Source organism: Sciurus vulgaris, assembly GCF_902686455.1.
Source record: "Sciurus vulgaris genome assembly, chromosome: 5".
NCBI classification, from domain to species: Eukaryota; Metazoa; Chordata; class Mammalia; order Rodentia; family Sciuridae; genus Sciurus; species Sciurus vulgaris.
In genome coordinates, this window is record NC_136465.1 from 102,470,736 (window position 1) to 102,490,109 (window position 19,374).

General features: G+C 34.2%; 1 protein-coding gene across 14 annotated transcripts in view; it reads right to left on the minus strand.

The window, feature by feature from the left end:
- KIF21A (kinesin family member 21A) overlaps window positions 1-19,374 on the minus strand; it is a 151,032-nt gene that overhangs the window by 23,101 nt on the left and 108,557 nt on the right. For 3 of the 14 annotated variants that reach the window (XM_079139261.1, XM_079139268.1, XM_079139262.1), the window contains 11 exons: window positions 19,116-19,269; window positions 18,751-18,945; window positions 18,226-18,327; window positions 17,299-17,464; window positions 16,797-16,817; window positions 11,890-11,950; window positions 11,319-11,373; window positions 8,634-8,848; window positions 6,204-6,311; window positions 4,702-4,830; window positions 2,638-2,676 (listed from right to left, as the gene is read on the minus strand). In XM_079139261.1, coding sequence (XP_078995387.1) covers window positions 2,638-2,676; window positions 4,702-4,830; window positions 6,204-6,311; window positions 8,634-8,848; window positions 11,319-11,373; window positions 11,890-11,950; window positions 16,797-16,817; window positions 17,299-17,464; window positions 18,226-18,327; window positions 18,751-18,945; window positions 19,116-19,269 — 1,245 coding nt within the window. The remainder of the gene's footprint in view (window positions 1-2,637; window positions 2,677-4,701; window positions 4,831-6,203; window positions 6,312-8,633; window positions 8,849-11,318; window positions 11,374-11,889; window positions 11,951-16,796; window positions 16,818-17,298; window positions 17,465-18,225; window positions 18,328-18,750; window positions 18,946-19,115; window positions 19,270-19,374) is intronic. The other 11 variants (XM_079139267.1, XM_079139270.1, XM_079139272.1 and 8 more) reach the window with 6 other exon arrangements.

Genomic DNA, 19,374 nt, shown 5'->3' on the forward strand with positions numbered 1-19,374 from the left:
AGCCATTTATTAAAGCTTTCCAGTGATATCCCCTGGGACAAGGTAGTCATGACCCTGAATTACTAAGGTAGTTCTAGAGGTGGCTGAAAAGTCATACTGAAGAGTCAACAAAACTGTCAGTCTTGGAGATCTTTGGTACCTAGTCAATCTTTCCCCAGCCAAAGACAGAGATGGCTTATTAAATTGATACATTTAAAAGCTGATTAGTATATTGTATTGCCTGAAAAACATCACTGAAACAAAATTCATTTTTATGAATAAAATTTAAGCATAAAATTTAAATTGAAGATAGAATGCTTCAAGTAGAAAAGAGGATCATAGTAACCTAAGTTTAAAAACCTAAAGGGCTAAACTTGTTGAATAAAAGATCAAAGGATTATCAACGTGTGGTTCCCCTACCAAAACTATCAATGATTCATTCAACAGAAGTAAATGTTTCAGAAGAATGTAAGAGACCTATGGTATTTTACCTAGGCCACACTCAGAATGGGGTTTAGCTTTAGATGCCACATTTTAAGAACATGGAAAACTTTTCCAAAACAGTTGAATTACAAGAAAGACTTTATTACTTACAGTATAGGTGATGAAACTAGCACTATTAAACTGATAAAGAGCATTTACTGGAGACAGGATACAGTGGCATTGTAGAAAGACTACTTAAAAAGCAGTCACATATATACAAAAGTATATTAAATTTGATATAACTTAAAAGAGCTGATGAGAGACGAATGAGTAGAAATATAAAGGAAGTAAATTTGGAATCAGCTAAGAAAAAAAAATCTTGTTTTTTAAGGACTAGTTATAATGATTTCAAAAGTGAAAGGGCTGTCTTATCACTGGAAATACTACCAAGAAATGTCATCTCTGGGCATGTAATTATGAAATCCAATGCAATTACTTATGTCAGTTTCAGATTATTGAAGTTAATGCTCAGTAAATATGTGTAATCCAACAATTTAAAGAGATTAAACCTGAAATGGGAGTGAAGTTTCCTCAAGAGTCTAAATATGCTATTATGAAATCTTGCTGATGTAAAGTCCATAGCTATAAACTGAAGTCATCAAACTTCAAATACTGAAGATATGATTAAAATGAAGAGAAGGCTACTATTGTTACTTCTCAAACAGCAAAGACACATGTATGTAAATCAAAAGGTGATTATAAAGAAAAATTTATAGCAGAATACCAGCTTTATCCCCTGATGATATAACATCCAACAGAAATCTGTCATGTCAAAGATCATACTTGGAAAACAGTCTAAATATTTGCCTCTTAGATAGTAGGATGCCTCTTTTTCATTTTTAAGTATTTTAATATCATTGGCTATTCAGTCTTCCAAAGATAATAATTCTGATATTAATATCAGCACTTCATTAGTTAGATATTTTAAAATATCCTCAAATATTCAGAATGTTAGGGTTAATAATTCATATAGATTACCCTAAATCAAACATAATAGAAAAGCCCTGTACAGTGGCTCATGCTTGTAATCCCAGCTACTCAAGAGGCTGAGGCAGGAGGATGACAGTTCGAGGTGAACCTTGGCAACTTAGAGAGACCCGGTCTCAAGATAAAAATAAAAAGGGGTGGAGATGTGGCTTAGTGGTAAAGTGCCCCTAGGTTCAATCCTCAGTAACACAAAGAAACAAATGAACAAAAAGATCACAGAAAAAAAATACAGGCACTGGAAGCATATGTCCACAGTATTTCTCTATTAGATTTAATCCATTCAAATTCTGAAATATGAAAAATGAACATCAAAGTAATTAATGAAGTTAAAGTTAAATACTGAAAATTTGTACATGAGATCTGAAAAGAAGGAGGGAGAAAACACTTATTTTTGTTCCATACAAATCTGTAAAGTCTAGTAATACAGTGGAACATTGATTTCCTCTCCCTTCCCCTGCCTACCTTTTGGAGGCTCTGTTGATCAGCAAAATGGCAATAAAACAAGTGGAACAAGGGAAGAGACAAAAGGACAAGTGGGGAGAGGAAATGAGAGAAAGAGAGAAAGAATTAAGGGTCCCCAAAATTCATAACATGAAAAAAATTCAACACAGTTATTTTAAAAACTATATCTATCAGTAAGAAAAAATATATTTTTTCAATAAAAGCTCCTTTGGTTTCTAATTTTGTTCTTTCTAATTTTTGGTATGATAGTATGTTTTTTTCCTAGTATTCCTTTATCACATGACCTTTTTATTTAAAATTGCTAACCCAATAAGAAAAAATACTTGATCCATCCCCCACACTTGGAAGCATTAGAAATAATCATTGAGGAGCAAACCTTCACAATAATACTCATAAAGCTTTCTTTCTTTTCTTTTTCTTTTTCTTTTTTTTTTTTTTTTTTTTTTTAGGTGAAAGCTTTATTTCTTTTAAAAACATTTCTACTACAGACACAAAACAAATGTCACAACTTTTTAAGCTATCATATAAAGAGTTGGCCACTACTTTATATATAAGGTATCATCACAAAAATACATTAAAATTAATACATCTAAAAGTATTAGTGCATTTAAATGGTTTACAACAAGTAACACATGCAACAAAAATAAGACTTGCTTGGGATTTCTAGAAAGGCATTTTAGAACACCAGTGAAATGTCAGAATGTAGGAAAGACAGAAAGAAAGTACCTGTGTACCTCCGACAGAGAGGAGTCACTTTCATCAGACCTACAGTGAAAGAGTTAGAATTATGAGCAGAAAGAATACAGATGTCAACAGTTAAGGACATTGACACGGAACTGAAAATCAACAGCACAATAACACACAGGAAATGCTTCCTTTGGTGGCCTCCTCTTCTATTTGCCTGGATATCAGCAAGATTAAAGTATAGATTGTCAGACAAGAGCCCTGACTCATGTTTTCTACCAAGACTTAGGCAGGGAGGAAACTTTCTATTAATGATCCACAGAATCTTTCCTCACTTCTCAAATTTAGGCACAGGAGAGGAACAATAACAAGTGCATGAAATGGGTCACTTCCAGGTTTCTTCCATTGAACTTGATTGGTACTCACAAAATTTTCCCATTTTAGTAGATTTAGACTGCTTAGATGGAAGTTTCACAAATGCATTTTACATTTGCATGAGAAATAAGTCAAAATTCTAATAATCCTTGGTTTTAATAAACCTCAAAAACACTGGGTTCCTTTAAGCAAGGAGACCCTCAATAAGACTTGGGGATTTTAGTGGAATTTTAAAATTGGGCAAGCACTCCTGCAAGTCCTACCCAAGAAGCCTTCAAGAGGTGAGTTTGGCCTTTATGAAAATCTAGTATACTGTCTAAGAGACCTGGGGACAACAAGGACAGATGAGTGCTGGAGTGGAATGTGGTCTGATACTGCCTGTGGGATGCACATCTCACTAGGGAATGCTCTCAAAAGGAGCCCCGAGGAGAGTGAGATGAAAGGCAGGGAGTTTCTGAAATGCAAAAAAGATCAGTTATCTTAAGTTTTAGCTAACAGAATTATTGATAGTTCATACAATATTTCAGTAAAAAATATAAAACTATGGTTATATTGCCAAGATTGTCAAGACTGACAGAAAAATTTATAACTCCTGTGAATGCATGGCAGATAAAATTTAGCAATTCTTCACGTAACTAGTGAAAACTAACTTCCCAAAGATATTCCCAATGTTCTATTTTCCTCAGTGACTGAGAGAAATGACTTAACAATATTTTTTTAAATGTTGTTTAATAATACATAAAATAGATTTTTTAATTTAAAGGGCATGTCATTTACTGATCAAACTATAAAATATAATAATGAATACGTAAATAAAAATGTATCCATAAATTAAGCAGATTAAAATTTCATTCAAAATGATGGATTGTTTAAGTTTATACAGCCATTTAGCACAATCTAAACATGCCAGAAAGATCTTAAATAACATCCTATAAATTTCAGAGACATGAGATATACAGAGGGATGACAGCATAGAAAACAAAACAGTTGGGATGGGAAAGGATGAATGTCAAGCACATACAGTCACAATGCTGTTATTCAATTCCAAGCTGACAAGTCAGAGTTAATAAATGCCTCACAGCAATATTGTTAGTACTGAATTCTTGCAAGAGATTATGGTTCGATGTGGGGATACTTTCTCATGTCTAATTTAATGTAAGTTACATTTTCCACATCTCTCCATCCTCTCCTTTCCCACAACCTTCTTCCAGTCCCACCCACTCCATCCACAAAGGTGCTCTTTTATTCCAAGAACGTAAGTACTGAAGTTTTATAGTGAATTTGTCTAGAATCACCAAATGATAGTAACATGTTACACATATAAGAATAGTCTTTTAAGTTGTTATATCTACCAAAGGTAAAAATCATGCCTCTTTTCAACTCAGGAGACCAAGAGGGAAGCTTTTGTGGGCACAAAGAAGTGAAAGAATCCCAAGAAATTCAACTTCAAATGGTCTCAGAGGTTTTTCGATTCTAATTTGCTTGCAAAAGAAAAGGCAAAACAGTGTCGAAAGTATAGCAATGCAAATTTACAACAGGGAATAATGTTCAGCAGGAAAATAATTTTCTCTGATTTTGATTATATGGTTCTTTCCATTGGAAAAATACATGAAATATGGCAAGAGTTTACAAGTCAGACACCATCTCCTACATAGAGATGTTTCTGCAGACTGTATTGAAAGATTAAAAAAGTTGTATAAATAGTTGGGACTCTTTTCCATAATGACTTACTTATCCTGCTGAACTGATGTGTTTCCCTGAGAGACAGTAAGACGATTAAAGACATTCAGTTCATTACGGGGCCGGCTTGGTGGGGAAGAAGGAGGTGAGAGACTAGCCTCTGAAGTTCCAGAATCTGAGCTACAAGAAAAAAGAACATTAAACAGATGGCTTTAATTGGTTATGATTTGTTAGGGAAGTTATAGGAAACATGCTTTTTTTTTTTTTTTTTTTTTTAAAAAGAAAAAAAGCTTTTCATTAGAAAATTCCTTCTTTTCTTCCTTCCAGTTTTTGTGCAATAAAATGTATACTGAGCAATTTAATTTTTTTTTTTTTTAATTGTTAACATGGGTTTTGTTACTTGGGCCACAAGGTGGCAATAAAGAAAACTTCTGCCTGCTGAAATCTGAAGTCCATATCCATTAAGCAAGCCAAATTTAAAATGACACAATTTTAGAACTGAGAAGAATTGCTCACTTTACAGATAAGGAAATAGCTTGCGAACAATTTACCTAATCAGATGATTCATTTGTTTACCTTAAAATTATTTATTTGTTCCAATTTCCCATTTTCTAATTATTCTTGAGACATTTGATTCAATAGAATCAGGCAAATTGCAACTTTAAAAATATAGGAAGCTAGGATGATGAGAAGGATAATTTCTATGACATTCAAGTCAGCTACACCAGTGGACAAAGTAGTGTGTGTGTTTCTTGGCACAGGGGAGAGGGGTTGTATAAGATTGTCCACTTAGATACAGAAAATGTATGAACACTTCTTTTCATATTTATTTTTATGTTAAAGAAATTAAGGAAATGCATTTTATTAATATTTAAATGTAGACGGGCATTGATGCTCTCCCTCAACAACATGCCTGAGAGCTCCCTGTCAAACACAGGAAGGACATCAGATCAACTGAGGGAGGCATGGCAAGGTAACCCTGGCTCTAATCCACTCAATCTCTACATGATATGGTGTCACAATTTATAAATGCCCATTTAAGCGGGTCATCAAATTATATCACATAGTACTACTGATCCTCCAAAAACTCACAGAAGAAACAATCGAGGATAAGACTGACAATTTAAACATCAGAGAACAGCAAGAAAATGGCACAACTAGCACACCCTGTGATTAATATTAGTTTTTCACCAGCCACTCTAAAGAGGTGGTCAAGGTCTGTTTTATCAATGACAGTCAAAATAATTTTAAATTTTTCTAAAACTCTATTTGAAATATAAATTTAATATGCCTTAGCTCACGTGCATATTAACTCTTTCAATGATAATACAACAATAATTGAAAAATCAGTTAGTGGACATGAAAGGGAATAAGTGCTCAAATATATTGTTATATGTGTGACCAAAAAGTCACACAAGCTGACTTGATTGTCTTGATTGGTCAAATTGGTCATAACCACAGAGCCAGTCTAAATCTAGAAAATAAATACAGTACTGTCTTTCAGCATCTGGCACAGCAGATGCTTTGTACAGTTTTAAGCATTAGTAACTTACTGTTTTTGTTCCTTGGCCTTTGGTTTTTCTGCCTTTTCATATGCCTTTCTCCGTGTTACAGGAGAAGGCTCTGGTAATTTCTTTTCTGACAGAGATGACTGCCTAGAACTAAAAAAGGAAAAGATTCTTTATCTTTGGTAGATATTTGATATAAAATTTTTAATAGATTAATAACTAGAAATTGAGAAAGATTATTACATGGACACAAAAAAATTAAACTAGAATAGGAAAATATTACAAGAGTTATTTTTGGCTGATGGAAGTTTGACAACTAGAAATTTTTGAATTGGTAATCTTATCAAATATGTACAAACCTATTATCTTTACATGTAAATATCAATACTGTACTGCTGAAAAACATAATAAATACTTTAAGTATAAATGCCAAAGTTTTATTGTATTGCTTCAGTTGAATAAAAGTTACATTTATAAAAAAGTTTGCAAGGACAAAAATATTAGACTGTCAGAATATGAGAAACAATGACATTTGATAAATTAATATTTATTCGCAAAATAGTAATTCAGGTAAATAAACAAAAATAATGACACAAATATTTGAACTAGTAATTAGGGTAGTTAGTAGTTATATATATTTTATTATATATTTTTAAATTACTAATTTAGTAATTAATAGTTATATATATTTTAGTAATAAAAAATCCTGTCATAAATTTAAATGTTGAATGATTACTATGTAATTAAAAATTCAGAATTATGATTTTTATGTACGGTGGTAGTGATTTTTATGTATGGTGGCAAAAATTTATTCTTGGCTAGTTACATTAATAAGAAAAATAAATAAATTAAGAATTTGCAAGACCCCCTGAATGGGTTTACATGGTTTCAACTTAAAAGTGAAAACAATATATTAAGCTTCATGTGCCTGCTTTTTCTAACCACAGGAAACCATATTTTAGAAATTCTACATCCTTGTAAATCAAAAGGATTATAAAAATATTTTACTTCATGAAAAGACATTATGCAAGAATGGCTTACAGGAGTTACTGCACCAAGCACATGGCAATTCTTAAATTTGTAAAGAATTGCAGACTTACACATATGACCTTCTGAATTTATAAAAACTTATATCATATGAAGATATATATTTCCTACAACCTGTCTTAAAGGGTACATTTTTAAATGGAGGGGAAAAAAGCAAAAAGAAGGTATTACCTGAATCTGGATTCCAGGCCACAGATTTAGTCTTGAAGTTCCAAAAGTCTCTACTCATCTGACACACTAAATGCTGAACACACGCAAGTCCCTAAAATTTACGCTTAGTTCTATATCACTACCTTCGCCAAAAGCATTTCTTCTATTCTTGTCTTATCACAAATGCACTGAAGCCATAGCTATACTGATTAGCAATATTCAATAGTAAATTATATTAGCCACCTCAAGCACATGCAAGAAAGTTCTGTCATCATTAAAATTAATTTTGAAACTAAAAGCAGATGGGATTACTAAATGGAAATATCTTCATACAATGAAGAATATTATGGGAAACATATTCAAGAGTGAAAGTTCGTTATTTTGTATTATTTGCAGTCATACAGTGTGTGCCACTTCTGTGAGGGCAATGTTCCTCAATGCAGAGGTTAGTATTCCATAAACTAATTTCTAGATTGTATGTGAGGGTTAGTTTTAAAAGCATCATTAAAAATCTTAACAAGTAAATAACTGATCTAGTTTAAATATAACTACCATAACATACATACACATGAGGTACGCCCACACACTAACATGTGTAGGGAAATATTTCTTTGTTCTCAAAATAATCATTAAATTATTCTGAGCAAGAAAACTTGTTTCGAGTAGAAAGTTTTGTTCCAAATATCATAGATAAGAGAGAGGATATTTCTTTCTTGAAATGTTTAATAATATGAGTAAAAATACTTTGTGCATACACCTCATCCAAGACATGAAATGTGCTTCAAGGTAAAGAATTAGAAAAGCTAAAAATGTATTAAGTTTGCAATCAGTATTTCTTTTTTTCTTTAAAATGGTCAGCAAAAATTTACCACCCTCACCAGACTGGTAGAACTAGGAGATAGGTAATTCAGAGAAAATGTAGGTCTTTAAGTTTCTGTTTATATATAATGGGTTTATAGGTATAACATTAACCTACTTTAGGTATTTATATGTAAACTTTGTCTGTAATTCATAACTCAGTTTTTGTAAAAATTGTAACCCTTAAAATTGAGCCTAAAGTTTAGTGATAAGGCAAAACAATTCCACAAAGAACATCTCAAATTATTTTGACCATGAAAAGATTAGGGGAGATGATACCTAACAGATTACTTTGAAAACCAGAGATCTTATTTATACAAGATTTTTTAAAATAGAAATAAGAAATTAGCAACATGCATATTAAAAAAAAAAAAAAAAAAGCTAAAAGAAAAGAAGTTAGTGTAGCTGGGCCAAACTTACATGCTGCCTATCTTAGAAGGTAAGCCAGATGGGGGAGGAAGCTCTTTATCCCTAGCAGAAGTACCACTTGTCTCTGTATTCATTCCAATCTCTTGCCCTTCTGCAACAGGTGTAAGAGGGCCAGGCAAAGAGGCATCTCCTGTACTAGTGTCTGAAGCTAGTTCACTGCTATCTGCATACAGCAATTCCATCTGAGTGGTGGTTCTCCTTCGAGCCTAGTTAGAGAATGGAAGGAAAAGCAATCAGGAGCAAACTTCTGCACAGAACTTGATTAGAGAATAGAGATCTATATTAGTTTGAAATAGGCAAAACCATTTAGCGTGTCTTTCCCTAGCAAGTGTGTCAAACAAAGCAAGTGAGATAGGTGACAAGCAGAGTTCTAGCCAGATAAGCCCTATGAAGGCCAATACGTACGTGTATTGTGCTTATGTGCAAGGCACGATTCTAAACATATTGTCAAATTAGCATGTAGATAGGCAATGTCACCATCCCGACTCAAATGAAGAAACTAAGCTACAGAGAGAATAAATAATTTTCACAGGGTCAGACAGATAGTAAGTGGCAAAGCCAGATCCAAAGCCAATCTGCCTCCATATATCACTATGTTATCCTACTGCAAGTGGCCAGCTTCCTCAACATAAATTGGAAAAGGAAGGAAGGAAGGAAGGAAGGAAGGAAGGAAGGAAGGAAGGAAGGAAGGAAGGAAGGAAGGGAGGGAGGGAGGGAGGGAGGGAGGGAGGGAGGGAGGGAGGGAGGGAGGGAGGGAGGAAGGAAGGAAGGGGGGAAGGAGGGAAGGAGGGAGGGAGGGAGGGAGGGAGAGAGGGAGGGTGGGGAAATGAAATGGTGGAGAAGAAAGAAGGAGTAAATTAAGTCAGAAGATAATTAATTTTAGGGATGCTCAACTAAATTCTCATTTTTCTCATACTTAAACGCTTTCTTTAATATATATTTTTAATTTTTGTTTTCAATTTTTGTGACCCTTCTCTTCTTTCTGATGCCATAATTGTGTGTTTAATCTGCCCACTTTTAGCATCAGTCAGCACCAGTTTTAGGCAGTTTGGTGAGGCAGGTAAGTTATTTTCTGAGAGAATTCAGACTCACTATAAGCATTCTTTTCCTTACTTTTAAAAACCAAGTAAACTGGGTTACTGCTCAGAGCTGGTTTTGCTATCCCTAAGATATTAGCAGATAAACAAAGGGTCTACTAGATGATAAGCCTCCAGAGGAGAGGCACTTGTACCCCCTGCGCTTAGCACAGTGCTGTAGACCTACTTAAGATACATGATCAACTTCACTTTTTCAATGACTAAAAAAGAAATTATAGTACACCTTTTTAGTATTTTGCAAATAAAAAGAAGTAGCAGGGAGCACTTGAGAAACCTTTAGAAAATATAAAGTCCTGCAGCCCTGATTTACCCACAATTCTCTCCACAGTCAGGGCCCCAGGGAAGAATGGAATCTTTTCTTGGGAATTCCTAATTCCAGTGGTTCTTTCTAAAGAGGACCTTTAGGCCATCACTCCACACATCTCTCTGTCATAACAAATGAGGCTTCCCCAGGACCTGAAAGTTATTTTAGGAGATTATCTTTCCAGCTTAGGGCTGTATCCAAGTCATATTTAGAATATTTGCTTTGAGTTTTAGTAACCTGACTGGTCAGTTAGAATAATAAAACACAAACCATATGTCACCAAGCCAGTAGCTCAAGATGCTACAGGAATCTGGAGATATATTTTGATTAGTTATTCCCAGTTTTTTAAAGATAAGGAAATTCTTCCTGAAAATCTACATTTAGGATTTCTCTTGAGAAAACAGAATCTGATAAACTTAGATCCACATTCCCATATGGCAAAAATGAGCAAGACTTTATGGTGACTATTTGTTTTATGTGGGGCAATGAATCCCTGCAACACACTATTTTATTTTACATCCTGCCAAATTACTCATTTGCATTACAGGATTAATAAGGATGGGCCGTAACTCTATGCATTTGCATAGTATTATTCTTCCAGGTTGTGATCCTATCCATTCAATCAACACATATTTACCAAACACTATAAGAATTCTTTGTTTTCAAATAATCTTGAAATCATTAGTTAATTCATCTAGTATCAAATGCACCCATTCACAATCTGAAATGTACCATGTGTTTCTTACATATTTAACAGTATGCATCATTTAAATTATTTTTAAAACACTGTGAATATGCATCATAGATGCATAAGTTTTAAAATATGAAAATTAAGGGTCAACTTATTATTTAAGCTACCTCAAGACACTAAACGAAATAAGTAACATGTAAGATACATACTAAAATGCTGAAATTCCAAATTCCCCAATGATGATGATTTTAAACCTCCAATCTAAATGATTTACCTTGTAAGCCTCTACCTTGTATGTTGGTTTAAGTTTAGTTAACAAACGGCTTGCAAATCAGTCTCCATAATCCATATCCAGTGGAAAATGTGCAAGAATAAAATAAAGCTCAAATTTCAATAAAGAGAAATGTTTCAAAATAATTCTTTTTCATTTATCACTTGCAGAGTCATATGACAAACTAAATTCCTTACAAATGAGAGAGTATTGGTAAAAGTATGCCTACTGGCTACTATATTAAGAGCAAAATCTGAAGCCTATAGTAACAACAATACAAAAATGTTTGCCTGGTATTTCCAATTCTCCTTACCTTGTTCTTAGGTTTCACTTCACCACAAAGCTTCATAAGGTCTGAAGAGAGTGTGCTGTATGGAAATAAGGAATTAGCCACAAGATTAAGTGAGAACATATTATAGAAAACTACACATCCTTTCTGACTATGAAAAATATGTCTATGGAAAACACAGAAAGACAATATCTAAAGTCAAAATGTATTTATTTAAAAAAAATCATTTTTCTTCCTTAAATATTCCAGTACTTTTATTTTAAATTTTGTGAGGGTTAAGGATGACTTAGTTTGGCTTCTATATTACTGTTGGTGGTGGTTGTTTTTTTCTTGGGGGGAAGGGCGGGGGTTGTTTTGTTTTGTTTTCATTTTGTTTTTGCAATACTAGGGATTAAACCCAGGGCCTCACGCATGCTTAGCAAGAGCTCCACCACTGAGCTATACCTCTAGTCCCCATATTACTGTTTCTAGTGCTATTCATCTAGTCATAAAATTCAAAAAATTTTGTGCTTTATGATAATTGTTTAACACAAGATAAAAATACTAAAAACATAGAATCAAGTCAAATCTATTCAGTCTCCTAAGGCTCTCTTACCTTCCTTCTGATCCCGGGCTGTTTAAAGGTGCATCCTCATCAGTACTATCCTCTACATTTTCTAAAAAAAGAAAAGAAAAATCCCAAAGTGAAATGTTACCTATATGACATAGTTTCAATGGTAACCACAGTCCCTATTCCATATGAATATAAACTCAACGTCTCAAAATGGGCACTTTAGTTTTAGTAACTGAATCAAAATAGAATTGCGGAGATATTCCCAAGAAACTCCTTTGAATATATGCCCTAGGATGAAGAAAAACATGTTCAAAATAGGAAAACCATACATTTGAATGATGAAACATGGAAGAATAACATTGGATGGGAATTAGATGATATATTTATCTGAGGATATATAATTATATATATTTTCTTTCAGAGTTATGCACTCTGCACCAACCAAACACAAAAATCCACTGATTAAAAATACATGGTTAAGCCAGGCATGGTGGCACATACCTGTAATCCCAGGAACTCAGGAAACCGATGCAGGAGGATTGCAAGTTCAAAGCCAGCCTTAGCAACTTAGCAAGGCCATAGGCAACTTTACAAGACCCTGCCTCAAAATAAAAAATTAAAACCCAAAAAAGGTCTGGGGATGTAGCTCAGTGGTAAAGCACCCCCAGTTTCAATCCCCAATATGACAAAATAAAACATAAAAAAATAAAAGGTTAAAATACATGCTACATAAATTACCTTTAATGAACTGAGCCCACTATTAACACTAAATAAGTATAAACATACTTCTTATATTTTATCAGTTAAGCCATTCTGTTTGTTTGTTTTTGAGGTACTAGGGAATGAACCCAGGGGTGCTCTACCTCTGAGCTATATCCCCAGCCCATTTTAAATTTTATTTTTGAAACAGGGCCTCTCTGAATTGCAAAGGCTGGCTTCAAATTTACAGTCCACCTGACTCAGCCTCCCAAGTTACTGTGATTTCAGGTGTGCACCGACATGCTTAATACTTAAATATTTTTCATTTAAAACTGTGTCTACTTTTTGCCTTCATATATAAGGAGAGTGTATGAAGATATTCAGAAATCACATATCAGCATGCAGTTCATTCACATGTACACAGAAGACAAAAACAATAGGTTTGCATGCAACAGTTCTATAAACTAATACAAATAAACCACTGCTACTTCAGAACAACTGTAGCAGACTAGAAAAAAAGGAAAAAGTCAAACATTTAAAGCTGGTAGGAAATCAGTAAATAAAACAGCCACAGAAAGTAAACTAGCTAAAATGTCAACAAGCCCCTAATATAAGTGCAAGTTTTAAAAACACATATATTACAAAACCATTCCATAAAACTAAAGACAGTATTATAAGCAATATGTATTAATTAAAAATATATAGGACTCACCCCCTTTTAATTTCTAATTATGTATCACACAGGTGAAGTGTGACACCTGAGTCAACTATTTCTGTCTCTCCACTAATATTCTCTTCCTTCCTGTTTTAGCAGACACCTTAGGAGAAGTTCAACAATAACTGATAGTGGTATCTAAAATGAAACCACATCAAGGACCCACACAAAGGGAGATTACTTTCTTAAGTAAGAAGAGAGGTCTTGAAGGCAACGGTATTTCAAAGCCCATCATTCAAAGAAAGCTCAAGGACTTTCTTCAGAGACAGAATAATTGAGTATTAAGGTGATCGAATTAGTAGATAATATAGAAAAAGAGGTCACAAAGAAATGAGAAGCCTAGTCTCTGTTTTCCCACGTATAAAAGCAGGTTACAATTTGCTTGTCCTTTTCTTGCAGGGAGTGATGGAACTAAAGAGAATGCAAACATCGTGGGAATGTTGAATGAAAGCCACTTCACCCCTGCTTGTGCAAGTATGCCCTAGAGATAATTACGTCTTGACATAACCAACTTGGACAGAGCAAAGATCACCCCACCCACAGTCACCAACAGATGAGTCATCAGGACTGACAACAGTTTGAAGCACAGGGTTATCTAAGCAGCAGGACACACCATCGCCTCTCTGCTGCACTTCCAACTCCAAAATTAACCCTAGCAGCTTTGTTCATCATCATAAGTTTAAAGTCAGACAAAACTCCCACCTATCCTAAGATACATCCATATCAGGGTAAAATTTCACAAATTCACTGGAAATAACCAAACAAAGTTTCTTTTTTTAATTTTTTTTAAATAAAAGATATATAGTTAAAGTAGTTATATTTAAGAGTCTACACAGCAACCCTGAGACTGCTTGCTACTTTCAGAACACCTGTTTATAAGACTGCACTTTGGATGACATCTGAAAACAGTTCTCAGAAAATCCCCAGACAACACTTAATTAACAAAAGCTGTTGGCTAGGCTAGGCAGGGATTGTGCAAACAGTATGAATGATGCTGAACACCTGCTTTCCTTTTGAAGGTTTGAATTCTACAATGTGTTAGATCATACCAGAGGTTATCTGACCATCCCCAACAGTACCCTGGTGCTGAATGTCTAATGGACTTCCCTGGCTTGACACTGCACACACAGCTGCATTTTTGTTCCTGGAGGCTGCAGTTTGAGGAATGTCTCATGAGAAACAGCGTAAGGCCACCTGCCTGTGGATTCCTACAGACCCATCTGTATCTTTTCCCTTTTCCAGCTGTACATCCTTGCCACAATTGCTATCACAAATGTTAGTCATAAACACAACTACATACTGAATCTTATGAATCTTCTAACAAATCTCCAGAGATAGAAGTGACCTTGTGGACCCTTATACAGGTGGGGGCAGGGGAGGGGAAAATAAAGATGTTCTCCAAAGGCTACTAAAGTATTAGCCTAGTAGTGTGGGGTGTTGACCATGGTTCAACTTAAAGTTCCATCATTACATATCACATACTTGTTGTTCAAGAGCAACAATCTGTTTGTAGGCCTCAAGTCTATCATGGCTATATTTTCATGCTTGTGCTAATCCTTTTCCTGGAGCACACTCTTTTTGAGCCCCTTCAATACTGTCTTTGGCCTGGATGACTCATTTTCTTTTCTTTATGTTTCAGCTCAAATGTCACCTCCTTCAGAAAGTCTTCAGCGACACAGCCATTCTTTTTGGGTGGTCCCAATTCTGTGCTCCCATAATTCTTTGTATGTCTCTCAACCACTGTCCTCACTGCAATGTCATAATTTGTGGATGGTCTATCACTATTAGCAGGGCATCAGGTTATGAGATGAAAGTCAGTGTCTCACTTATCTCTGAGTCTAGCACCCAGTTCAATGCTGAGATGCAACTAAAGAGCTAAAATTTCTTTTTTCTTTTTAAATCAATGTTTCAATGACTGTGGCAACTTCCATTTCTTTTCTCCTTCTATGCTTTTCCTTCAGTTCCTCTAGTCTAGATTATATCCCCAATCTCTATACTCTGCCATGAGTCACAGGTAATATCAGCTGAATGGGCTTGCACTCTGTTCTGACCCCTCCTCACACTACAATTAAAAGTGACTTGACAGATGTGAAAAGGAACACTGCTCATCAAGTTAATAGTTTAGTGTTATTCTGCACAAAAGGACATCAAAGAATTTTTCTTCCAAGCTAAAAGAGATCATATATTATTATAAGTGTGAGAAACAAAGAAGAACAAAAAGAAAGAGGAGGAGGAAGAGGGAAAAAGAAGGAAGAAGGTCAGGAAGAGGGAAGGAGAGAAAAAACATGAGAAAGAGAAGAAGAAAGGAGAAAGAAGAGGAAGGGAGAGAAGGGGGAGAAGAGGAGGAAGGAAGGAGAGGAGAGGAGAAGGGAGAGGGGATGACATCTGCTTTATAACACATAAAATGGCAAGAATGCTGATTTAATGGCAGGTACCTGCGTGGCCTAACATGGTTCTTTTAATCACTCCTAATTGGGCCTCGATGGTCTTGTCCCTGTCCCTGTCATAGCTTGAGTAACTCATTAGCTTTTCTGACATATTCTATTATGTAGTTGATCTCACTGATCTCAAGGAATATTATTTTGATGTTAACATGCAGTGTATGAATCAAATAGATCGTGTATTTTATTTGTGTGACTTCATATAAAATAAATACAGATTACTAGACTATGTTTATTCTAACAACAAAGGGAGGTAATTACATTTAATCTTTCAGTTATTTTCCTCTCCTTTAAATACAGATATTTAGAAAACATAACAGTTATGTAATTAAGAAAAAGATCATGATCAGAGTTTTTAATAATTTTAGGCAAATAAAAACTACCCCAAGATAATCATTCAGACATACCACCAGTAATAAAATTTCCCCAATATTCCTGATCCTACATATATATCATCATTAAAAGGAAGCAGAGATGTTACCATCAGGTGGGTACAATTCTTGTGGATGTTGGAACCTCTGTACTCAATAATCCCTACTGTACATTCTAACTTGAAAATATGCTTATGATTATAAATATGGCATCACCTTGCTGAAATAAAGTCCTTGAAGAGTTTTATTCACATTTTAATATTAAAAATGTGTGACTAATTTTATAAAAATAAAGAATAGTTAAGAATATAGCAAATATATACCAAAGACTTATGCAAAACAAAGTTATTTATGAGGTTAAAACAATAGATGTTAACAGATGTACTTAAAAATTTAAAAGAAATATATATCTCATGTTTTCCTACAAGAAAGAGAAAGAAGTCAAGAGGGTTTCTGAAACTAGAGCTATAACTGGAGCTCAAATAATAAAAGAGACAAGTAAAGCATATTTCTTTAAACATTTAAGAGTTTTAAAATCAGGAATGTTTAATAAAGACAAACGACTTAGTATGTTTGTGGTCAAGGATATATTTCAAAAAAGATCATGCAACACCAGTTGACTGCCAATAAAAACTCTAACAATAAGATGTACCACAATTAGTGTACATGAACAATTAGTAATTCATGCAGCTGCAGGGTACATAGAAAGCTAAACATACTTACCGAATGGTACGCTATCTAGATCTGTGCAAATAACAGCAAAAAGGAAACAAAAAGCAATACTCCAATCAAAACAGATCCAATGTTAAGAACTCTCACATAAAACAAGATTATGTACCATTTATAAGATATGTAGAATAGATGCCATAGCAAACATGAATTTAACTTTAGGGCAGTTAGATATGCAGAATAAAGTAATGAAACTTAGTTAATCTTTTAAGTAATTTAAATAACCAATTCAGAAACTTGGTTGGTCTTCTTTATCCATAAAAACTAATTGTATAATAAAGTTAATAAGCCTTTTTAAGTTGGCAATCACTTCTTGGAAAAACAATAATTCCCCCAAAATTTATAAACACATGCAAATTAAAGCAGAATAGTTATTAAGAGCATAAGTAAGTATAGCATCTATTCAGTCAAGCCATAAAGGAAAGAGATATAGTATAGCATGTTCAAAGAGCAAAGCTACCATGCAACCATTTAACTAAAATTTAGTCCAAATTACCTTGTAAAGCATGGCCTAGTAAAGCATCTAGCTCAGGATTTAATTCTGCTTTCTCTTTCAACATATGAAATAAGAGTTGGTTTTGTGTAGCACTGGTTATTTCAGTTTGTTTGAGTCGACCTTCAAGAACTTTAATTTGAGCCTCTTTCTGGGCAGCCTGAAGACCCTGCAACAAAAACCAATGATCTTGACTCACACAAAACAGAATCTACCACTAAAGATCAGCATCAAATAGCAAATTCTTATGATACATGGACTTTGACATCAGACATCCCTTGAAGCAACCTCACCTCTCCACTGACTAGCTTGGTGATTTGGGCAAGTTTACCTGTCCAGGAGGTGAACCTCCTGATTCTCAGTCTCCTCATGTGTAAAATGATCTGAAGAATACCTACTTTCTGGCACACTGTGAAAAGTGAGAAAACATAACATAAAGGGTCTAAAACAGTCCCAGTAAAAAATGAGTCAGAAGTCATAATCATCTTTACTGGTAACCAATTAGACATGCTCTACATGACTGTTTCTTTTGTCTGAGTTTCCTGCCAGCTATAAAGAATCAATACTAAGTAGTTATAATATCAAATTTGTTCACCCTGAGAACTTTTTTCCTGTGGTAAAGTAAAATTGGTATTAAATCTTCTTTAATTTGTTTATTTGTTCTAAAAGACAAATATAATAGGTGACAAGCTAATGAAATTGATTTAAGTATTGCTTATTTTCTTAACTCTAAAAAAAGTTTTAAAAGTGCTTCCTATATGAACATGTAACAACAAATTCCACTATTATGCATAATTATAATTCAATAATTTTCTTAAAAAATAATGTCCTTCTTTATTACAAAGAGAAGGGTTACTGAAGAGATAAGCAATGCTGCTACAATGAATGGGTCAAGCCTTATGTGTCAGTAATAGGGTAGCTAAATCTTACCTTATTGATGCCCATCGACAAGAAGTGATCTAGCAGGTATCGGGCTTCTGTAAGTGTGCAAGCATTAATGACTGCAGTGACATCCAAAGTCTCACCTTCTTCCTACATCAAACCAGCATATTTTGACTATTACTTTGACATGGATCATATATATAAACTGAAGTCAAAATCCTGTTGTATTGATTTGATAGTATTGGACTAATCAGTGAGACTCCTCAGAAAAATATAACATCTGATCCCTGCACCAAGAAATATATTGTCTAGCTGATAAGATACATATGAGCAGTTAAGAATTCAAGGCAGGATATTATAAAAGATTACACGCTGCACAAACAAGAAACCGTATCACAAAATCAGCAAAGAAATTGGGAGAGCAGGCAAGGAGTGGTTTATGTATAAAATCTGAGAATGAAATTAAACCAATAAATAGGAAATTCCTTCCTTTAAAAATTCAAAGTGCTTTTAAAGATAAAGAATACAAAAACATTGTTCATTAAGCCATTCAACATCTTCTAAATTACAAACCTTTGCTTCTTCCATCTGCATAATGTTGGCTTGACAATCAGAAATACTGTCATTGATATAATCTATGTTAGCAGTCAGTGACTCCATCTCTTCATTGATGTTAACCACATTTTTATCTCCCTCTCCATTCTCCTTAACTATCTTCTCTCTTCTTTTTGAAAGTTTCTCTCGTCTTTTTGTAAGTTCTTCCCGTTGCTATTGAAAAAACAGGTTGGATTTTAAGAAATGATGTTTATTTATTCATACACAGAACAAACAACAAAACAAAACAAAACAAAAAACTTAAATGTACCCAGGAAACAAATTTGGAAGAATAAAATTAACAGTTGACTAACTGGAGCATGTCTAGTTTCTACTTTCTGTACCTTGAGGAGTCTGTCCATGTCGGCCTCCATGTTGGAAATAGTCATTTTCTGCATGATGATGTCAGTCACCCTGCGCTCTAGGAGCTGCCACTTCATGCGGGCTGTCTTGGAAGTAAACACTCGGCCACTCAGTCCTTTCCTCTGATATTTTTTTCTATAATCATATAAAGACAGACAAATATAATTACTATGCATTTACATGATTGTACATCTGCCAAAAATAAGATTTGTTTAATTCATGCACAGCATTCAGTATAAA